At 56.0% G+C, this 15,229-nt stretch overlaps 7 protein-coding genes across 7 annotated transcripts; 2 read left to right on the top strand and 5 right to left on the bottom strand.

The window, feature by feature from the left end:
• Positions 1-1,527: 1,527 nt before the first annotated feature.
• Positions 1,528-2,137, top strand: CHGG_06278 (uncharacterized protein; the record flags this gene model as incomplete). The annotated part of the gene is made up of 2 exons (XM_001222372.1): positions 1,528-1,609; positions 1,695-2,137. 2 exons carry the CDS (start codon positions 1,528-1,530, stop codon positions 2,135-2,137), a joined length of 525 nt encoding a protein of 174 aa, XP_001222373.1.
• A 555-nt stretch (positions 2,138-2,692) lies between these two features.
• CHGG_06277 (uncharacterized protein) lies at positions 2,693-3,457 on the bottom strand (the record flags this gene model as incomplete). The annotated part of the gene is made up of 1 exon (XM_001222371.1): positions 2,693-3,457. One exon carries the CDS (start codon positions 3,455-3,457, stop codon positions 2,693-2,695), a length of 765 nt encoding a protein of 254 aa, XP_001222372.1.
• A 3,021-nt stretch (positions 3,458-6,478) lies between these two features.
• Positions 6,479-6,912, bottom strand: CHGG_06276 (uncharacterized protein; the record flags this gene model as incomplete). The annotated part of the gene is made up of 2 exons (XM_001222370.1): positions 6,479-6,559; positions 6,715-6,912. The coding sequence occupies 2 exons, from the start codon at positions 6,910-6,912 to the stop codon at positions 6,479-6,481; spliced, it is 279 nt and encodes a 92-aa protein (XP_001222371.1).
• A 2,217-nt stretch (positions 6,913-9,129) lies between these two features.
• On the top strand, positions 9,130-10,977 carry CHGG_06275 (uncharacterized protein; the record flags this gene model as incomplete). The annotated part of the gene is made up of 1 exon (XM_001222369.1): positions 9,130-10,977. The coding sequence occupies one exon, from the start codon at positions 9,130-9,132 to the stop codon at positions 10,975-10,977; it is 1,848 nt and encodes a 615-aa protein (XP_001222370.1).
• A 510-nt stretch (positions 10,978-11,487) lies between these two features.
• On the bottom strand, positions 11,488-12,206 carry CHGG_06274 (uncharacterized protein; the record flags this gene model as incomplete). The annotated part of the gene is made up of 3 exons (XM_001222368.1): positions 11,488-11,517; positions 11,571-12,053; positions 12,198-12,206. The coding sequence occupies 3 exons, from the start codon at positions 12,204-12,206 to the stop codon at positions 11,488-11,490; spliced, it is 522 nt and encodes a 173-aa protein (XP_001222369.1).
• A 524-nt stretch (positions 12,207-12,730) lies between these two features.
• Positions 12,731-13,460, bottom strand: CHGG_06273 (uncharacterized protein; the record flags this gene model as incomplete). Its single annotated transcript, XM_001222367.1, has 3 exons — positions 12,731-13,001; positions 13,054-13,112; positions 13,221-13,460. 3 exons carry the CDS (start codon positions 13,458-13,460, stop codon positions 12,731-12,733), a joined length of 570 nt encoding a protein of 189 aa, XP_001222368.1.
• Positions 13,461-14,213: 753 nt separating this feature from the next.
• Positions 14,214-14,728, bottom strand: CHGG_06272 (60S ribosomal protein L14; the record flags this gene model as incomplete). The annotated part of the gene is made up of 2 exons (XM_001222366.1): positions 14,214-14,528; positions 14,615-14,728. The coding sequence occupies 2 exons, from the start codon at positions 14,726-14,728 to the stop codon at positions 14,214-14,216; spliced, it is 429 nt and encodes a 142-aa protein (XP_001222367.1).
• Between the last annotated feature and the right edge of the window lie 501 nt (positions 14,729-15,229).

Here is a 15,229-nt window from a genome sequence, read left to right as displayed (position 1 = left end):
CTCCAGGTTCTTCCCATACCCACATTTGGGTCGGGAGGATTATGTGATAAGGTGAGGGGCCGGTGAATGAGGGCGGGTTGTGTGCGGAGCGGATGGGCTATCACCAGCCTGGGGTGCCGGAGGGGGAGGGGGGGTTTGTGGAGGGGAGGAGTCCGCTGGATGGGATTGATGAGCCCGGGGTGGGGTTCTGGAGGGCTGAGATGACGCTGGATATTCCGGGGGAGACTTGGGGATGTGCCGTTGAGTTTTGAATTTCCCGCGATTGATGCCGGGCGGTGGATCAGGGAAGTACCGGGCGATGTTTGTGGGTGAATGGGTTCCGTAAGTCCTCTCTCTCTCTCTCGCTCACACACTCTCTCACACACTCTCTCACACACCCCGTCCTTCCTTGAATGGTCGATGCTTTTTGTCTCAAGGAGATATCATAACTGAATTCCCCGTACCGCCGAGACATGCATCGCATATGCGCGGGAACCTACCTCCTTCAACAGACCTCATCTCACCTAATCCGCCGCCGTACCACCTGACCCGTCGGACATATCCCAATACTGACAAACACCTGCCGATAGAATTCGGCCGCTACATCAGCCACATCGGCCCGCAGACATCCTTTCCCGTGCCTGAGGGTATCCTCAACTACCACGGGACCAACACGATCGCCATCGCCATTTGGGCAACCCAGCCCGGTGGAGCCCGTCTCTCCTCGCTCGAGCTAAAGGCCGGGACGCCAGTGCTGACGGGTCGGCAGCCGGTTATCAATGTAGCGGCACCAGCGTGGACAGCAAGGCCCGGGGCGTACTAAACTAGTTAAATGATTCCCTTTCCTGCACTTCCAAGCTATTTTTGATGAGTTAGTGGTGTAGAAACAATCGGAGATTTCCCCTTTTCGTCCTTCCGGTTTGGTCTCCGGCGGGGTCGCGTCGCTCCCAATCCGGTACGTCGTGCAGTTTTTTGGCTTGCAGTAGCCCGCGTACCTGCATGCTTAGACTGAAGACCTGAGAGGGGTATTCTGCGCGGCAAGACAGGAACAGGTCTAGTTAGTCTTTTTGGATGGGGTCAATATTTGCGGTGAGGCAGTCACTTGACCCCGGACCCAGTTAACTAGTTCGCTGTTGCCCAAGCCGAAAATAAGAAACACCGTGTTTCGGCTCACGACGGGACACTCTCGGTTGTCGCTGTGCCCTGTCTGGCTGGCCGCTAAGCTTGGCCGGGCCTTGGTGGCTTTTTCGCTGCTCGTCATCATCTCGCTCTCGCGGGAGGTCAATGTGCCGGGGTAGGAAGGCTGCGGGGGCGGGGGAGGCGTTGCAGACATTGGTCACCAGCAAACCCAGCGACCCAAGCCCAGGCAACCGGGCAACCGGGCGACCCATTTGGTCACTGTGCCTGACCCGAATGTGGGGAGCCGGGGCGGCAGTGGCGGATGTGAGAACCAAGGCTACAAGTTTGCCCGGCTTGGGGCACGAGAACGGGAAAATGGGAAATGAAGGAACCCGCTGACTTCTCTGACCTGAGCGTGATGGGTGAGACATGGTGCACACCGCGAACCTTTGTTGGGCTCACCGCTCTCGAGCTGGATGCCGAGTCACCCCAACGGTGATGGGATGGGATGGTTTGTGTGTCAGCGGAGCAATATTTGGTGATGAAGGCCAAGGAAGGACCTCACAGCCCCGAATCGTATTGCGAAAAACCCGGAGTGCCGGACACCCTCAATAGCAGAAAACAAGGCATGATTCATCAGCGGCAGAACGGGCGCTGGCTTGCAATTTCTGCGTTGCCACGCGTGACCGTCAATTGCAACCAGCCTTCATGGCTAATGCGACGTGACGAGCTGAGCACGTTGAAGAAGGGCTGCAAGGGCTGCAAGGGCCGCAGGGGATGCGCAGAAAAGGCGGGGGTGGCAGCTTGGAAAGCTGGAAAGGTCCAAAGTCCCGGGTGGGAAAGGGAAATGGAAGGGGAAGCAGCGTGGAAAGGTTACATTGGCAAGGGCAAGGGAGCAAGGAGGCTAAACCCGACTGAGACTTACAAGCAGGCAGCGCCAAGGATCACCAGATTCCCGAAAACCATTGTGCAGCGGCAAATACCGCAGGGTCTACTGTGCAAGGGTGGAAGGTTGCGAAAACATCGGATGAGAGCATAGCTGAACCTGGATTGGGCAGTGTAAAAAAGTCATCGGACCGTAAGAGGTCAGGCGAACACCCGGAGGATTTGGTCCCCGGGGGCGAAGGGTCACAAGATGATTGGAAGGATGGGAAGGAACGTTCGGATGAAGGTTGACACTTCAAGTTTTGAGATCAGATTTGTTTCGAGTGCTTTCACTCTTGCGTGTTTCGCCAGCGCTGCAGGCGACCCGACTCCTAGCTACGTAACATGCGAAGATAAGACAAAGAAATAGTGGTATCGTAGTGTATGCTCCCTCCGTGACTCCGGCAAATGCCAAAAACATAGGGAATGCGTACACCGTCCGTGTCCGTGTCCGTGTCCAGGTCCCAGGTTCCAGGTCCGATATCCATCCAATTCATCCATAGTGCGGGATCCGTCCGGCCTCCCAGTAAACCCAAGAGGTATCTCAAAAGGAAATCCCAATACCGGCTGTGCCAGCCAATGCAATGCAACGCTCACCACCGCCAACCCATTAAACAAGATAGAGGGTAAAAAAAAACATGGCAGAAGAGTAGAATGGCGAGATCAAATCTCAGATCTCAAAAGTCTCGTCCTCTCCGGCCAGCTCGAAGCCTGAGTTGACAAAGACGATACCCCGGCGCTTCCACTCGCCGCGCCGGATGAAAGACTCGGCCGCGTCGGCGCCGTCATCATGGCTCGGCCGGGGTCGGGGCCGCGACCTGAGTGCGGGCGCGGGAGCTAGGCCTAGGCCGAGACCCACCTCCTCGTCCGAAGGCTCGCTCATGCTGAAGCTGCTGTCGCTGCTGGCGTCGCTGGGCGTTGGGGAGGGGGCTCGCCTCCTGTTGTTGTTGGCGGCAGCGGCAAAGGCGGTGGCTTTGCTCATGACCGGGGTTGGGTCATTGTTGAAACCAAAATCGAAACCGCCGTAGATAACGGTGCTTTGGGAAGGTTGATAGTGGGAGGTTGATGGCCGACGGTGGGCCTGGCTGGAACGGGCGTGTCGTAGCTCATGCGGCTGGTACGGCCTAGAGGTGCTCTCGCTGAAAGCATCTTGGAGCGGTGGAGACGGGCCCGATGTAAGAGAGGGGTGCAGCCGGAGGGGGTCCCAGTCGATAGAGAGGTCGGTCCTGCGGGAGCTCGTTGAGTCGAGCGAGGGCCGACCCTGCGAGCTAGCGTCGCTCGGGACGTGCCTGTGGTGGTGGTGCATGTCTTCTTGGCTGCTGAGAGAGTCTGCCGCGCTGCCCTTGCGGCTTCTGAGGTTCTTATGACTCCGGAAGCTGCGGAGGATGCTGTGGTGACGATGGTGGGTTGGGCTGGGTTGGATGTCGCACAACATCACGCGAGGATGTGTAGATTTTTAAAAGTTGTTTGGTCGTCCAGGGAATGCTATTGGGTGTAGTTGGTAGTCGACTGTTGTCGGTTGCAGTTGGACCAGATATGCTTCATGGCTCTGTTGGTGATGTGAAGAACTAAGGGCTGGGCAAGTCCAAAGCCGGAAGGGGTCGGGAGGGTATTATACGAAGTAAGCAAAAGCAGGTCCTGCAGGTTTCCGCATGTCCCGGAGCCTTTGTGCCTGATGACAAAGTTCTGGGCCGATGGGGCCGATCGTCAGATATGACGGAAATGTGGTACCTTGCAGGGTTCCAGGCGTCCAGGGACCAGGGATTGAAAATTGAAATGGGGAAGAGAGAGAATCGAACGGGATCGGGTGAATATTGGTGTGTGGCAGGCCAAAAATGGCAAGATCGGGGGTGTGACCTGTGTTTTAGCTGCACACCCTCTCAGCCATGCTGCATGAAAGTTACGAGACTGAGGACCGGCCCAGAGTCAGGACCCGAAGGCGTATGCGTAGTAATTTACTCAGAGATCGGAGTTGGTATCGTGTTCCCATGGCAGACAAAGCTTCATCAGCACATCAGCAGCCGTAACCGTAACTGCAACCACGGCCGCAGGAAAAACAATCGCTCTTGCGCCAACAAGACAGCCACACGAATTGTTGTTTCTGACACACAAAGAGCCACGTTCCTGCTCCTGAAACCCGTCATCGAGTTCAAAAGGGGTAAACCAGCGCCGCTCCCATCACATCGATCCGCAGAGGCGGCGCGCAGAAATCGACCACGTCGACGTCATGAAAACTGCAGAAAACAGCAGAAACATCCTTCAAACCCCACCGCCCAGACACCGAAAAAGTCTGGGCAGCTGGATGGAGGTGGGGCGTTTAGCAAGCGGGGCTGCTGATCTGTGCACCCCGCGCACGTCCCGCAGTGCCCAGCCCAGAACCAGCCCTGGAGCATCTGTTCCCAGCCTGCGCATCAGTGGGTTTGCCCCCTCTTGCCTTCCCGGCGCATAGACTCCGACCTGGGCCCGCGGCCATCTCGACCAGTTGTGAACGGGCAACAACTGGGCAAAACCTGGGGAAAATCCACTCTCCAACTACACATCCCTCGATGGGCTGGCCTCGCTCAACGGTTAGAGTAGATCGCAAACAGGGCGCAGCGGAGCAGGAGACACTAGTTACGATAAGCAACCCCAGCGATCGTAAAGCACGCTCGAACAGTTCGGTCAAGTTGTCGTCCCCTCACCGCCTGCCGACCGATCCCCAGGATTCCTGCTGCGCCCAGGGGTGTGGCAAAGAGGAGCTCATTTCACGACCGCGTGGCATCTGCTCATGGGACCTGAAAGCCCCCTCGAGGTTTTTCTTTGAAGAGGAAAGCCTCCTACAATCGTGATTGGCAGGTTCTAAATTGAGTATCAACCACCAAATGCACGACTTGTTCCAGCAGTGCGGTTGATCCGCCGATCGCTTGTCGGATGCCTGTGCGGAAACCCTCGAATAGGAGCCGCTTTCCCGCTGCTTGGCACCGAGTTTGAACTTGGCACCGACTTGTGGTTACATTCGAAACACCACAAGGCCAAGACGGCAAACAAGAAACAGGGCATGGGCCATCGTCAAAATCCCCGGCTGGGCAGGTGTCGTGTAGAGCCATGACCTGGCGGAGATAAAACTCCAGCGTCCGAACATCGAGAAATCGCCGTGTCATCTCGTCTTTGCCATCGGTGGTTTCCGATGGGCACTTTCGACCCGGGACACATTGGGAGCCCGGGCGCGCGGTCTCGAATTCTCACCTCCAAGGGTTCCTCGTCAGTCCCATCTCTCAGCATGAATTCTGGTTTGGTTAGTCAGTAGGTCCTTGTCAGATCGCATGATCCTGGGGCGTCAGAGTTTCTCGGCGTTGTCGTCAGTCATTGTCGGGGGCGGACGAGCACCAGTCTGAATCGTAGCTGAATCGCATCTGGAGACTGAATCGGGTGGTCTGGCATGACCGTTGAGCAATTGTGGCGCCGCTACACCTATTTGCCACCGATGACAGTTCATTCATGCCGAACAGGTCCGGAATCTAGCCAAACCCCGATTACTATTCGACTCTCCCATCTGGCACTAGGGAGATAAGCCTTGCCATGACGCACCGTCAGGCACCGCCGCACGATCCTGAAACATGAAGGAACCCTGAGCGCTCCAATGAGAATTCCTCGATGATGCAACCACAAGTAGCAAACATACAAACAAGGCACTGAAAGGAAAGTGGCCACAACAGTTTGACGTTTCTGGACCACCCGAACGGCCGCATTCCTTAGCCAGCAGAAGCACCAGCACGCATCTTTGTATCCTTTCTTTTCCTGGTCTTGTTGTCCCGAGACTCGAGTTCCCGCCGCGGCTCCCAGCAGCCGCCATTACCGACCCATTGTTCCCGTTGCGCAGGTACCCGTGTTGCCGTGGCAGATCTGCCCGTCTCAGATACCCCGATACTGCAGCCAGTCTTTAGACTCAGCTGAATGCAAACTCCGGATGTAATGAGGTCGTTTTGCTTAACACTCAATATTGAAAGCAATAAGCCGGCCAAATCCCCGAGTTCTCGGCGTTTTGTTTCTGTAACACAAGCCGACATCCTGAAGAAGCGTACCCTCCCCTAGCCCCGAAGGCTCTGGCCGAAGGGCTTATGCATCGCCCCGGAGTGCTGCGTATGGCCGAAGAACGAGCGGGTGTGAGAGAACGGTATGTGGCGGCGAACTCTAGCTAAATCCGGCATGAGGGGTAATATTGCCCGATCGATATGTGATCCCTCCCCATGCAGGACTCGAGCTGCAGTTTGCGCCCACGGTCCGGCGCAGAATCCCTGCAGAGGAACTTCTGAACTATATTAGTGCTGAACTCGCGATCAGGACGCGATAAGCAAATCCGATCTAAAGAAGCCTTTTCCCCGCGAGTGGCGCGAATCGGCAGCACGCATCCCAGAGCCACCACACCGTCGTGTACTTCCTCTTATCGCGCGGGGCTTGGTCGTAGGTATGGTCCTTCTCATAGGATACCATCGCTCTCCCCCTTCAGCCGCTTCACCCGCTTCTGTTCCCAGTTGTCGTTATCCTTGGCAGACAGTCTCTACACAAACAAGCACATTAGCCATCACTCCCTCACTCCCCAGCGACCTCTCACTCCCTAGCAACCACCCCCCCCCCCAAAAAAAAGGGCACCGACACAACACAAACAACGAACGAAGAGAAAAAAGAGTTAAAAAACAGAAGAAAAAAACGTACGTAATACTCCTCCCTAATATCCACCTTCCTCCCCGTCCCCGCCCTCCCCACGCCGAGCTCCTCGTCCCGCGTGAGCGTGCGCACGCGGCGGTCGTGGCGCTCGTAGCGGATCGCCGTCGCCGGCGTCAGCACAAAGGACGCGCCCACGATGACGCTCAGGAAGGGCAAGCCAAACAGCAGGAACGGCCGCCGCGCCATCTGTGCCCGGTACCGCGCCCCGAAGCTGTTGGCTGCCTCGCTGCCGGCGGGCCGGTATTTGCGGTTGGGGAAGACGCCCATTTTGGGTTTCTCTTTTTGGGGGTTGGGTGAGGTTGGTTCGGACGGGCTCGTTTGTTCGGTCGTGCTAGTTTGGGGAGGGTGGTGCGGTGTGGTGATGTGGACGGCGCGGGTTGCGGGTTGACTTTCCCCGGCCTTGGAGGGGAAAGTTTGGAATTGGAGCTTGGGATTGACTGACTTCCGTCAATTAATCAATTGCGTCGTTTGTTCAAGCTTTGGGTGGGGCGAGGCAAAGTCGATAACTGGTAGGGTTAGGGTTCTTTTGAGCTTTTGAGGAACAACACAGCTCATGGGCAGGCAGATACGTAGCTTACCTACCTCGTAGCCTTTGGTGAGGTAGAGATGACCAGGAGGTCGTGGTGTTTCCCTTCCATTGCCGTTGTGTTCCATCTCTACTACCACACTACTTTTATTATCACAGGCTTCCCGCTGGATCGGCTTTTATACGAACATCGTTCGCTTCTACTTAGACGAAGCAATGGCATGACGTAGCTGATCCCAGAAACCGAGTTTCCAGTGCGGTACAATAATAAATACGGCCACCAGCGGCAGGTCTTTTTAAAGAGTGGCGAGGGCTGTGAGAGGAAAGCAGATGGGAGTGGTGATGTCCACCAGAACCCCTAACCCCCGCAATGCCTCCTCGCCCTCCTTTTGCGCAAACGCATTGCTAATCCGATACAATGTGCCTTGTCGTAGCAGAAATATCCGTCATTACCTCCTTGAAACCCGTGTGTAAGTGCCAGCCCTGCTCAGAATGATACAGGTTTAGGGTACCCCTGAATCACGGGCAGCAAAAGTAAACAAACAAGCAAGTGAACTTGATAGCTCTGATTGTTTTTAGCAAGCAACTCCAAAAAGGCTGTGCTTGCCTGTTATAAAATCGACTTTACAGATAAATCGGCGCGGATGATATATTGAACTCAAAGGCTTACCCGAGTTTGCCACATTCAATCCAGAACGCCAGCACACGAATGACAGGTATCGGCCGGTCAGAAGCAAAAGGGCGAAGAGGTATATGGTCTACCAGCACTCGACTGTCCACGGAAAAGTTGCCCCGTACTTATGTATGCCAGCTTCATACCTTTCCATCTTCCCGTCACGAAACACCGTTTTCCCACCCCCTCTCCTTGTCCCCAAGGCAACCCTTTATTAGCGTCTTTCCTCCCTAGCCAGCCGACCAATTCTCCTGGGGGTCTCTGGCTATGGACAGCTTTGATGGCTGGCTCCCTATGCCTCCAATTGCTTGGATACCGGGGCTAGGACCGGGGCCGAGGCCAGGGCACGGGAAGGCCGGCCCAGGGAGATGGTGGATTGGAAAAGGAAACACTCTTTCCCGTGAGGATAATTTAGCGTGGTAGATAGACAGTTTCTTTCAGCCCTTGCGGCTTTCCCTTCCTCCGGGAAGTAGCAATCAGTTTGTAAAAGTTCTCACCGAAGGCGAGGAGGTTCTTCCAACCTTCCCGTGAGGAAGAGGTGTATCTCATCCGTCCCGCTGGCGAATTGTTTGCCCCTATGATTCTTATGGAACTAAGGGTCAGGGCTACCAAACTGACTAAGGGGCAGCGGTGCATAGTGAAAGGAACGGAAAGGTTTGACTGGTATTGACTACGGTTCTTGTTGTAGTTTGATACATTCATCCGTAGGCCATCCCTGTTCTGTCCTCCTGGCCTGGACCCCACAAGACTATGTTACCTCTGCCTACATGGCCGCAAGCATGGGTAGGCGCCTACGGGCATGCTCTAAAACATGAAACCACAGTCGTGGTCCTGGTTGGTACGAGGCTGTTGTTGGGTCGATACTTGACAGTTATTAGGGTTAGTGTGGCTTCCGGAGATCTCACTCTTATGTTATGAAATATCTTATGGGAAATGAGGGTATCGTGGATGGCAGTGACGGGAGCTCTTAGGCGTGACGGTATGGCGTGGAACTGACGAGCACATGATATGTAGGGACCTACTTCGGGACCTTCTCGCTCCCTGGTTGGTCCTGTTGGGCCTTGTCTCAGGTTCCATTGGCCGGTCACACTGGACCTCAACAATCCTTCATCATCTCTGCCCAAAAAAACCAAAAATCTCGTGGTATTTTAGTCTGCACTTCCAACCACAACGACATTCATCGGTTTAGTCTGAGGGCGACGTAATGGACGGTTTCAAACCTGTTAGTGACGCTGCAACCGAGGCCTCAACATCCAGAGAGCAACACCTGCACTCACCGCCCACTCTGTTGGGCCTCCCTACCCACATCCGACGACACATCTACTTCCATGTCGGCCTCGCGAGATGGGAAGGTTTCCCGTTAGACTTTGACTTCCACCAACCGCAGATGTGGCCGTGCAGGTTCCATGGTTTGCTACTTTCTTGTCGGATGTTACACGACGAAGCCGCTGCGTTGCTATATTCCTCCAACCATTTCGTCCTCGACTATTCCCAGTCGGCATCTTTCGCCCCTCTGCACGCTCTGACAGCGCCGTCCCTAGCGTCCCTGGCGAGTCTCAGAATCATCCTCAACCAGTCGTCGTGCCACGAATCCGAGAGTGTCGGGCTCGGGAACTGTTGCCGCCACGGGAACAAGGACGAGCCCTGGCCAAGGACCGGCGCCTTCTTTTGCGCCGAAGGCCACGCCGACAAGCACAGCCCTCCGCTGCTCAGCTTGTCCAGGCACAGTTTGTCCCCCGACGAGGAGGATTGTAAAGTGGCAGCAGCCCAGGCTATGTTAAGTGAATGGCACTCGGCCGCGGTTTACATGTCATCACTCCTTTCTTCTGGCAACCTCGAGTTTTCTTTAATCTGCGACATCGACCCTCGGCACCCTCAAGCAGTGGAGTTGGCTGCCCAGGCGGTTGCGCCACTAAGCGTCCTACCGTTACTGAAAGACTGTCACGTCCGGCTGTGCGATTCACCAGATCCTCGGCTCCAGCAGGTGGCATCTGACACCGTGATGCAAGCGCGCCGTGTCAGCACTCCATACTCAAAACAACCCCCAGCAGCGACGACCCTTTTACCCCTCCCCCGCGAACTTCGTCTCCACATTCTGGAGTATACCGACCTCATCACACCGTGGACGGAAGTCATGCGGAGCAGATGCCACAGGGGGTACAGTATCCTCCACATTCCATGCCAGCGTGTAGACTATCTCGATTGCCCCCCAGAGGTCCACCACGGTTGCCAATTCACCCGATGCTGGGAGAACCCGGATATCGAGCCCCGAATCGGCTGTTTCTGCCGCCTCCGTCACGCGGCCTCTTCCTCGAGGTGCCTGTGTTGGTCGCCGCCCAGCAGCCTATTCCTTGTTTGCCGCACCCTACGCCAGGACGCCGAGTTAGTCTTTTTCTCCGGCAACCGCTTCATCGTGCACGACGTCGACTCGGGCTCGCCGGCTCGGATCACGGCGCCGTCGGCCCCGGCTGTCGCGGCAACCCGCTGCTACCCGTTTGAACGCTTCGCTGCCTCCCAGTTCCTGAGGGAGGTCGTCCCGACTCATTGCCTCGCCCACCTCCGGGTTTTGGAGTTCGTCTTCCCCCCTTACCCCCACGACCACTGGCCGCAGCTGGAGGATCCCGCCATGCAGGAGTGGTGCTCGACGGTGACCTGGCTCCGGGACAAGATCAACGCCCGCGGGCTCACCGTCTGGTTCATGGCGGCAGACGTGGACAACTGGGAGCCGACGCCGGAGCGCGAGCAGATGACGCGTGAACAGGGAGTGGTGATCCTAGACTCGTATATATGTATCGTGCGCCCGTTGCAATGCTGGGCGGCCGGTGAGGATGGCCTCGCTGGGTTTCGTGTCCGACTGGCCGATCCCTGGGGGTGGACGGAGAGGAGGATTCGTCAACTTCGCAAGCCGGAGGTGGCAGAGAAGCACGAGGCTACCGAACGAGAATTGAAAGCCTACGTAGAGGGCTCCGTGATGGGCGAGCGTTATCGCGCGGATGGCACAAAAGACCCGCCTCCGAGCCTTTGGCCACAAGCATTCAACGGACGTCTTTGACAGCGCAGTGTGTACTAGATCGAGAGGGGAGACGCAGATCTCCACGCTTTGCAGGATATGTATGAGCTGTGTCAGGTTAGGTTTACGGGTATCTAGAGTAAGCATTTTGAGGTAACGAACAGGGACAGAAACGTTGCCATGCCCCCAACCCGGCTAACAACAATCCACAGGGAGTGACAATGGCCACAGATGAGCATCGGCCGAGGCTCAGCCGTCCGTGGTATATATATATATCACAAAATGAATCACCCTAGCCCTTGGAGGAGCCGGTCCGGTAATAGCACTTAATGGTGTTCCTCAGCTGGAGAGACGTGAGAGCAGTGACAGGGTGGTAGGGACCTACATGCCAATAAAATCACAATAAATGATCAGGCGAGGAAAGCTTCAGAACCAGAACGGGTGGATTAACAAGGTGAAATTTGCCCCGCGGCCAGGGGCCGTCCCTCAGCGCTCAGGCTATCTACAATGCTAGAGTACACAAAGAAAAAGGGAAATCGGGCAGGGAGTTGCTTATAGCACGGAAAGGTCGCCGAATCTCTCCTGTTGTCTTGATTAGTATCGTAGACCCGACGCACGGACCGAAGAAAACTGACCTTGTACCCCGGCACGGACCAGCGGCCCTTGGACACGAGCTTGGAGGTCTTCTCGTCGATGCTGGGCTCGGCGGCGGCGACCTCGTCGACGGTGAGGTCCTCGAACGGGCGGGCCTCCTCGATGTTCTTGAGCGTCTTCTCCAGGTCCTTGAGCTCGAGGTCGACCTTCTGCTTGGTGGCCTGGGCGTTCTGGACGGCCTCGACCTCGAAGGCGTCGATGGCCTTGAGCTGGCGGGAGAGGTCGTAGGTGGCGGGCTGGAAGGCGTTAAACCGCTTCTCGATCTCGTCGACGATGGCCTGGTTCTTGAGCACGGCGCGGTATTGCGAGAAGTCGACAGTGGTCGGCTGCTCCGAGAGGAGCTGCACCTTGCGGCGGACGTCGTCGTTGCGCTTCTTGAAGGCCTGGAGGCCGGCCACCGTCTGGCCGCGCAGGCCGAGTGACGTTGTGATCTTGGCCCAGTCGACCTTGAGAGCTGCGCTTCGCTGTAATTTTTCGAACGGAGACACGAAATTAGCTCAGTTCCGCACCTCCTCGGGTCCTGCAGCGCCAGCTCGCGGATGCCTCCAATGGAGCTGGACACCAATAACCGTCTGGTAATAAAACTCCAATTGCTTCGGGGCACTTACTGCGGCCATTTTTGCGGTGGTTCGGAGGTGAGCGGGAGTGGGAGTTCAATCACTGTCGTTGCTTCGAGTTTGCCGAATGCAAGCAACATCTGCCGGCGAGAGGTACAGTCACGTGATGTTTTTTACGGAACGAACCGGCGGTGCCGCGATTCCTTCCAGGGTTCCTCTGAATATTTACCTGCCTATCAATTGCAACCAGTCTCTGTCTTTCAATCCCGACCGTAATTATCAAAAAGAGAGAGGAAGTTGAAATTAACGGCCCAGGTGAGTAATGGAGAGGTGGCGGGTCCAGCTCTTTTAGATTACCAAACCCGAACGGACCAGCATCACGCAACACCAAGACACAGACACGAAACATGACGGAACAGCTTGTATTTTAGCAGCTCGAATACGGCCGCTAACTGACTAGCAACGGAAATCGATACCGAGTGCCAGCAGAGCTTCTTGTTCGCGAAAATGTACCCGAAAATCCATCGACAACCCCAGCGCCGGTCAAAGACTAGACACTCAATGCCATGATTGAGTTGACTATGTCATTGTCGTTTTCTTTCAACGCCTTGATTGCCTTCTTCCGGGACACATTGGCCTGGGTCATGACAAGCTCGATATCCTTTGTCCTCGATGCCCTCTGCGTCCACCTCCTCGCCATCGTCCTCCTCCTCTTCCTCCTCCTTGGCAGCCTCGTGCTTGTGGTCGTGAGTGTGACCAGCGTGGTCGTGCTCAGCGGTCTGGTTGGCGAGCTGCTGGGCGGCAGCAGCCTGGGCGCTGGCGTTAAGGTCCTCGATCTTGGCCTCGCCGAAGACGCTAAGCAGGGGTCAGCTCCAAGTTCCATTGGGTACGTCTGTTGGAAACTTACATGTAGGTGTTGCTGTTAGGGGACTTGTACACTTCGGGGTTGTTGATGACGAAGAGGATCTGCCCATTTCCGTCAGCGCCTTGAACGACCCGTCTCTTCCAAATCCGTCACCGGCCCGTGCCCCGCACAGCAGCGGTCCCGGGCTGTAATAATTCTGCTGCACTCACGTTCTTGGGGCGGCGAAGAGTAACGCGGGTGATGCCCGGCACGCGGGTGAGGTGCAGCTTCTCGATGGCCTTGCGAGCCTTCTTCTCGTTGCGGGAGTGGATCACAGCGGTCGAGCCGGCGGGGAGGCTAGCATCGCCGGCCTCGGCATCGGACTCTTCGTCGGAGGACTCATCGAGCTCCTCGACGGTGGGCTTCTTAGTCTCCTCATCCGGGAGCTCCTCGATGCGGGGGTCAGCCATTTTGTAAAGCTATTCGCACTTTGTCAGCTCCCCGCGTTTCGCACACAACACAATTGCTTCCGCCCGCCACCAAAACTGCAATGGTAGGCGCCGCCGTGCGGCCCTGGTCCCAGTAAAGACATTAGAGCTGGTAATATTTGAATCAGACTCACATTGATGTCGGAAATGCCGCTAAAATGGGTATGCGGGGGTTAGAAGGAGCTGGCAGATCGTGGTGGGAAAGAAATGTTCGGGTCCAATTTTCAGGTAGGGCTTGTCGGCACCGCAGAGGGTCGGAGGCGCTAGTCCCGATTTGGTAATCATTATGGCTTCCTCCCAAAGTATTTACACAGCAGGCTGCTCTTTTTGAACTCAGGGCATTACATCATGTCCCAGGCATGTCAAAGATGTCACTGAGCGAGGCTACCAGGCACGAGAATCTAGGCATATAGAATAGAAACATTCGCCGCCGCGGCGTTCCGCAGAGTCTCGTATTCTGATGGCTCACAGACCTGCGCACGATGGCGAGGTGTTTGTGGCATGGGCAACAGCCCGTAGAGTCTTCTTGGTTGTTTTTTTTTGGCTCAATTTCGCATTTTCCATATGACGCCGGTCACGTTGATGATGTGACATACAGGTCTTCCGAAAGCGACGCAAAAAGAAACCCAGCAACCCGAATGCTGATGTTCATGCAGACCGTTCCAGAATACCATCCTCCCCCCCCGAAAAGCCATGCCGGACCAAACGCTCCCCCTCTAAAGCAGCAAAGCGACTTTATGCCGCAGCCTTGATCTTGGCGAGAGCCTTGCGCTCCTCGAAGCGCCTCTGCTTCTTCAACCGCATAACCTTGAAGCGATCGAAGTCGGTGAGCGACTGGCGGCGTTCCTGCTGGAGCTGCTTCTTCGCCCAGTTGCTCTCGGACCACTTGCTGTCGACACCAGCAGCCTCCCACGCCTTCTTGACGGCAGCTGACCGCGCACCGCGGGGGAGCTTCTCGACGACGATAGGGGTGAGGAGGGTTCGGGAAAGCTGGACGATGCCGCGGGGCGTCGCGAGCTTCTCGTTTGTGGAGGGGCCGTCGACGAGAGCCTGCATATCAACGATTTAGTCTATTTCCCATTCATACAAGCCTCCATTGCCCCGGTGGGCTTCGTAGGAATTCGGGTTCCACGTACGCGCTTGTGGTCAATGATCTCGACGATGGTGGCCAGGCTGCCGCTCTCGAGCTTGAGCACGCGCCCAACCTCAACGCGACGCCAGCTTGTCGCTTCGATATCGATCGATGCCATTTTGGTCGACGTTCTAATGTGGTCGGTCGTGTTAGCGACGGAAATCTAGCGGGGCGGCGGCGAAGATAAAATCGTGCAAGATGCGCAAATTGCAGGAAGAGATAATCGTAGTCTAGAATTACAAGGGAGTAGGTAGGAAATGCTCGGCGTACCTTTGCTGCTGTTCTGTTGCCGTCAAAGAATCGGTGTCGCTGCCGTTCGCCGATATCAAGACCGATTTTTGTGCGCGTCTTGGTAATTGGCAGGGCTCGAACAAAAATTGCGGAACAGTTAGTGCCGGTTCCGATCCTCTTGCGGCTACAGCCACTTGTGGAATCCGCCTGCCTAGGCAATGTGGCTGATGGACTCTCAAGGACCCCCACATTTCCACCCTCGCAAACTCAATTTCCCCCGCATTGTTATCAGTTGCCAGAAACTTGCTGATTCAACTTGCATGTGTTCAGCTGCTGTTCTCCTCACAATCATCTTCATCGGCCCAGTAGCCCAAATCTTTTTCTGCCA

This window comes from Chaetomium globosum, genomic scaffold, assembly GCF_000143365.1.
Source record: "Chaetomium globosum CBS 148.51 scaffold_3 genomic scaffold, whole genome shotgun sequence".
NCBI lineage: Eukaryota > Fungi > Ascomycota > Sordariomycetes > Sordariales > Chaetomiaceae > Chaetomium > Chaetomium globosum.
This window is presented reverse-complemented; position numbering and strand designations above follow the sequence as displayed.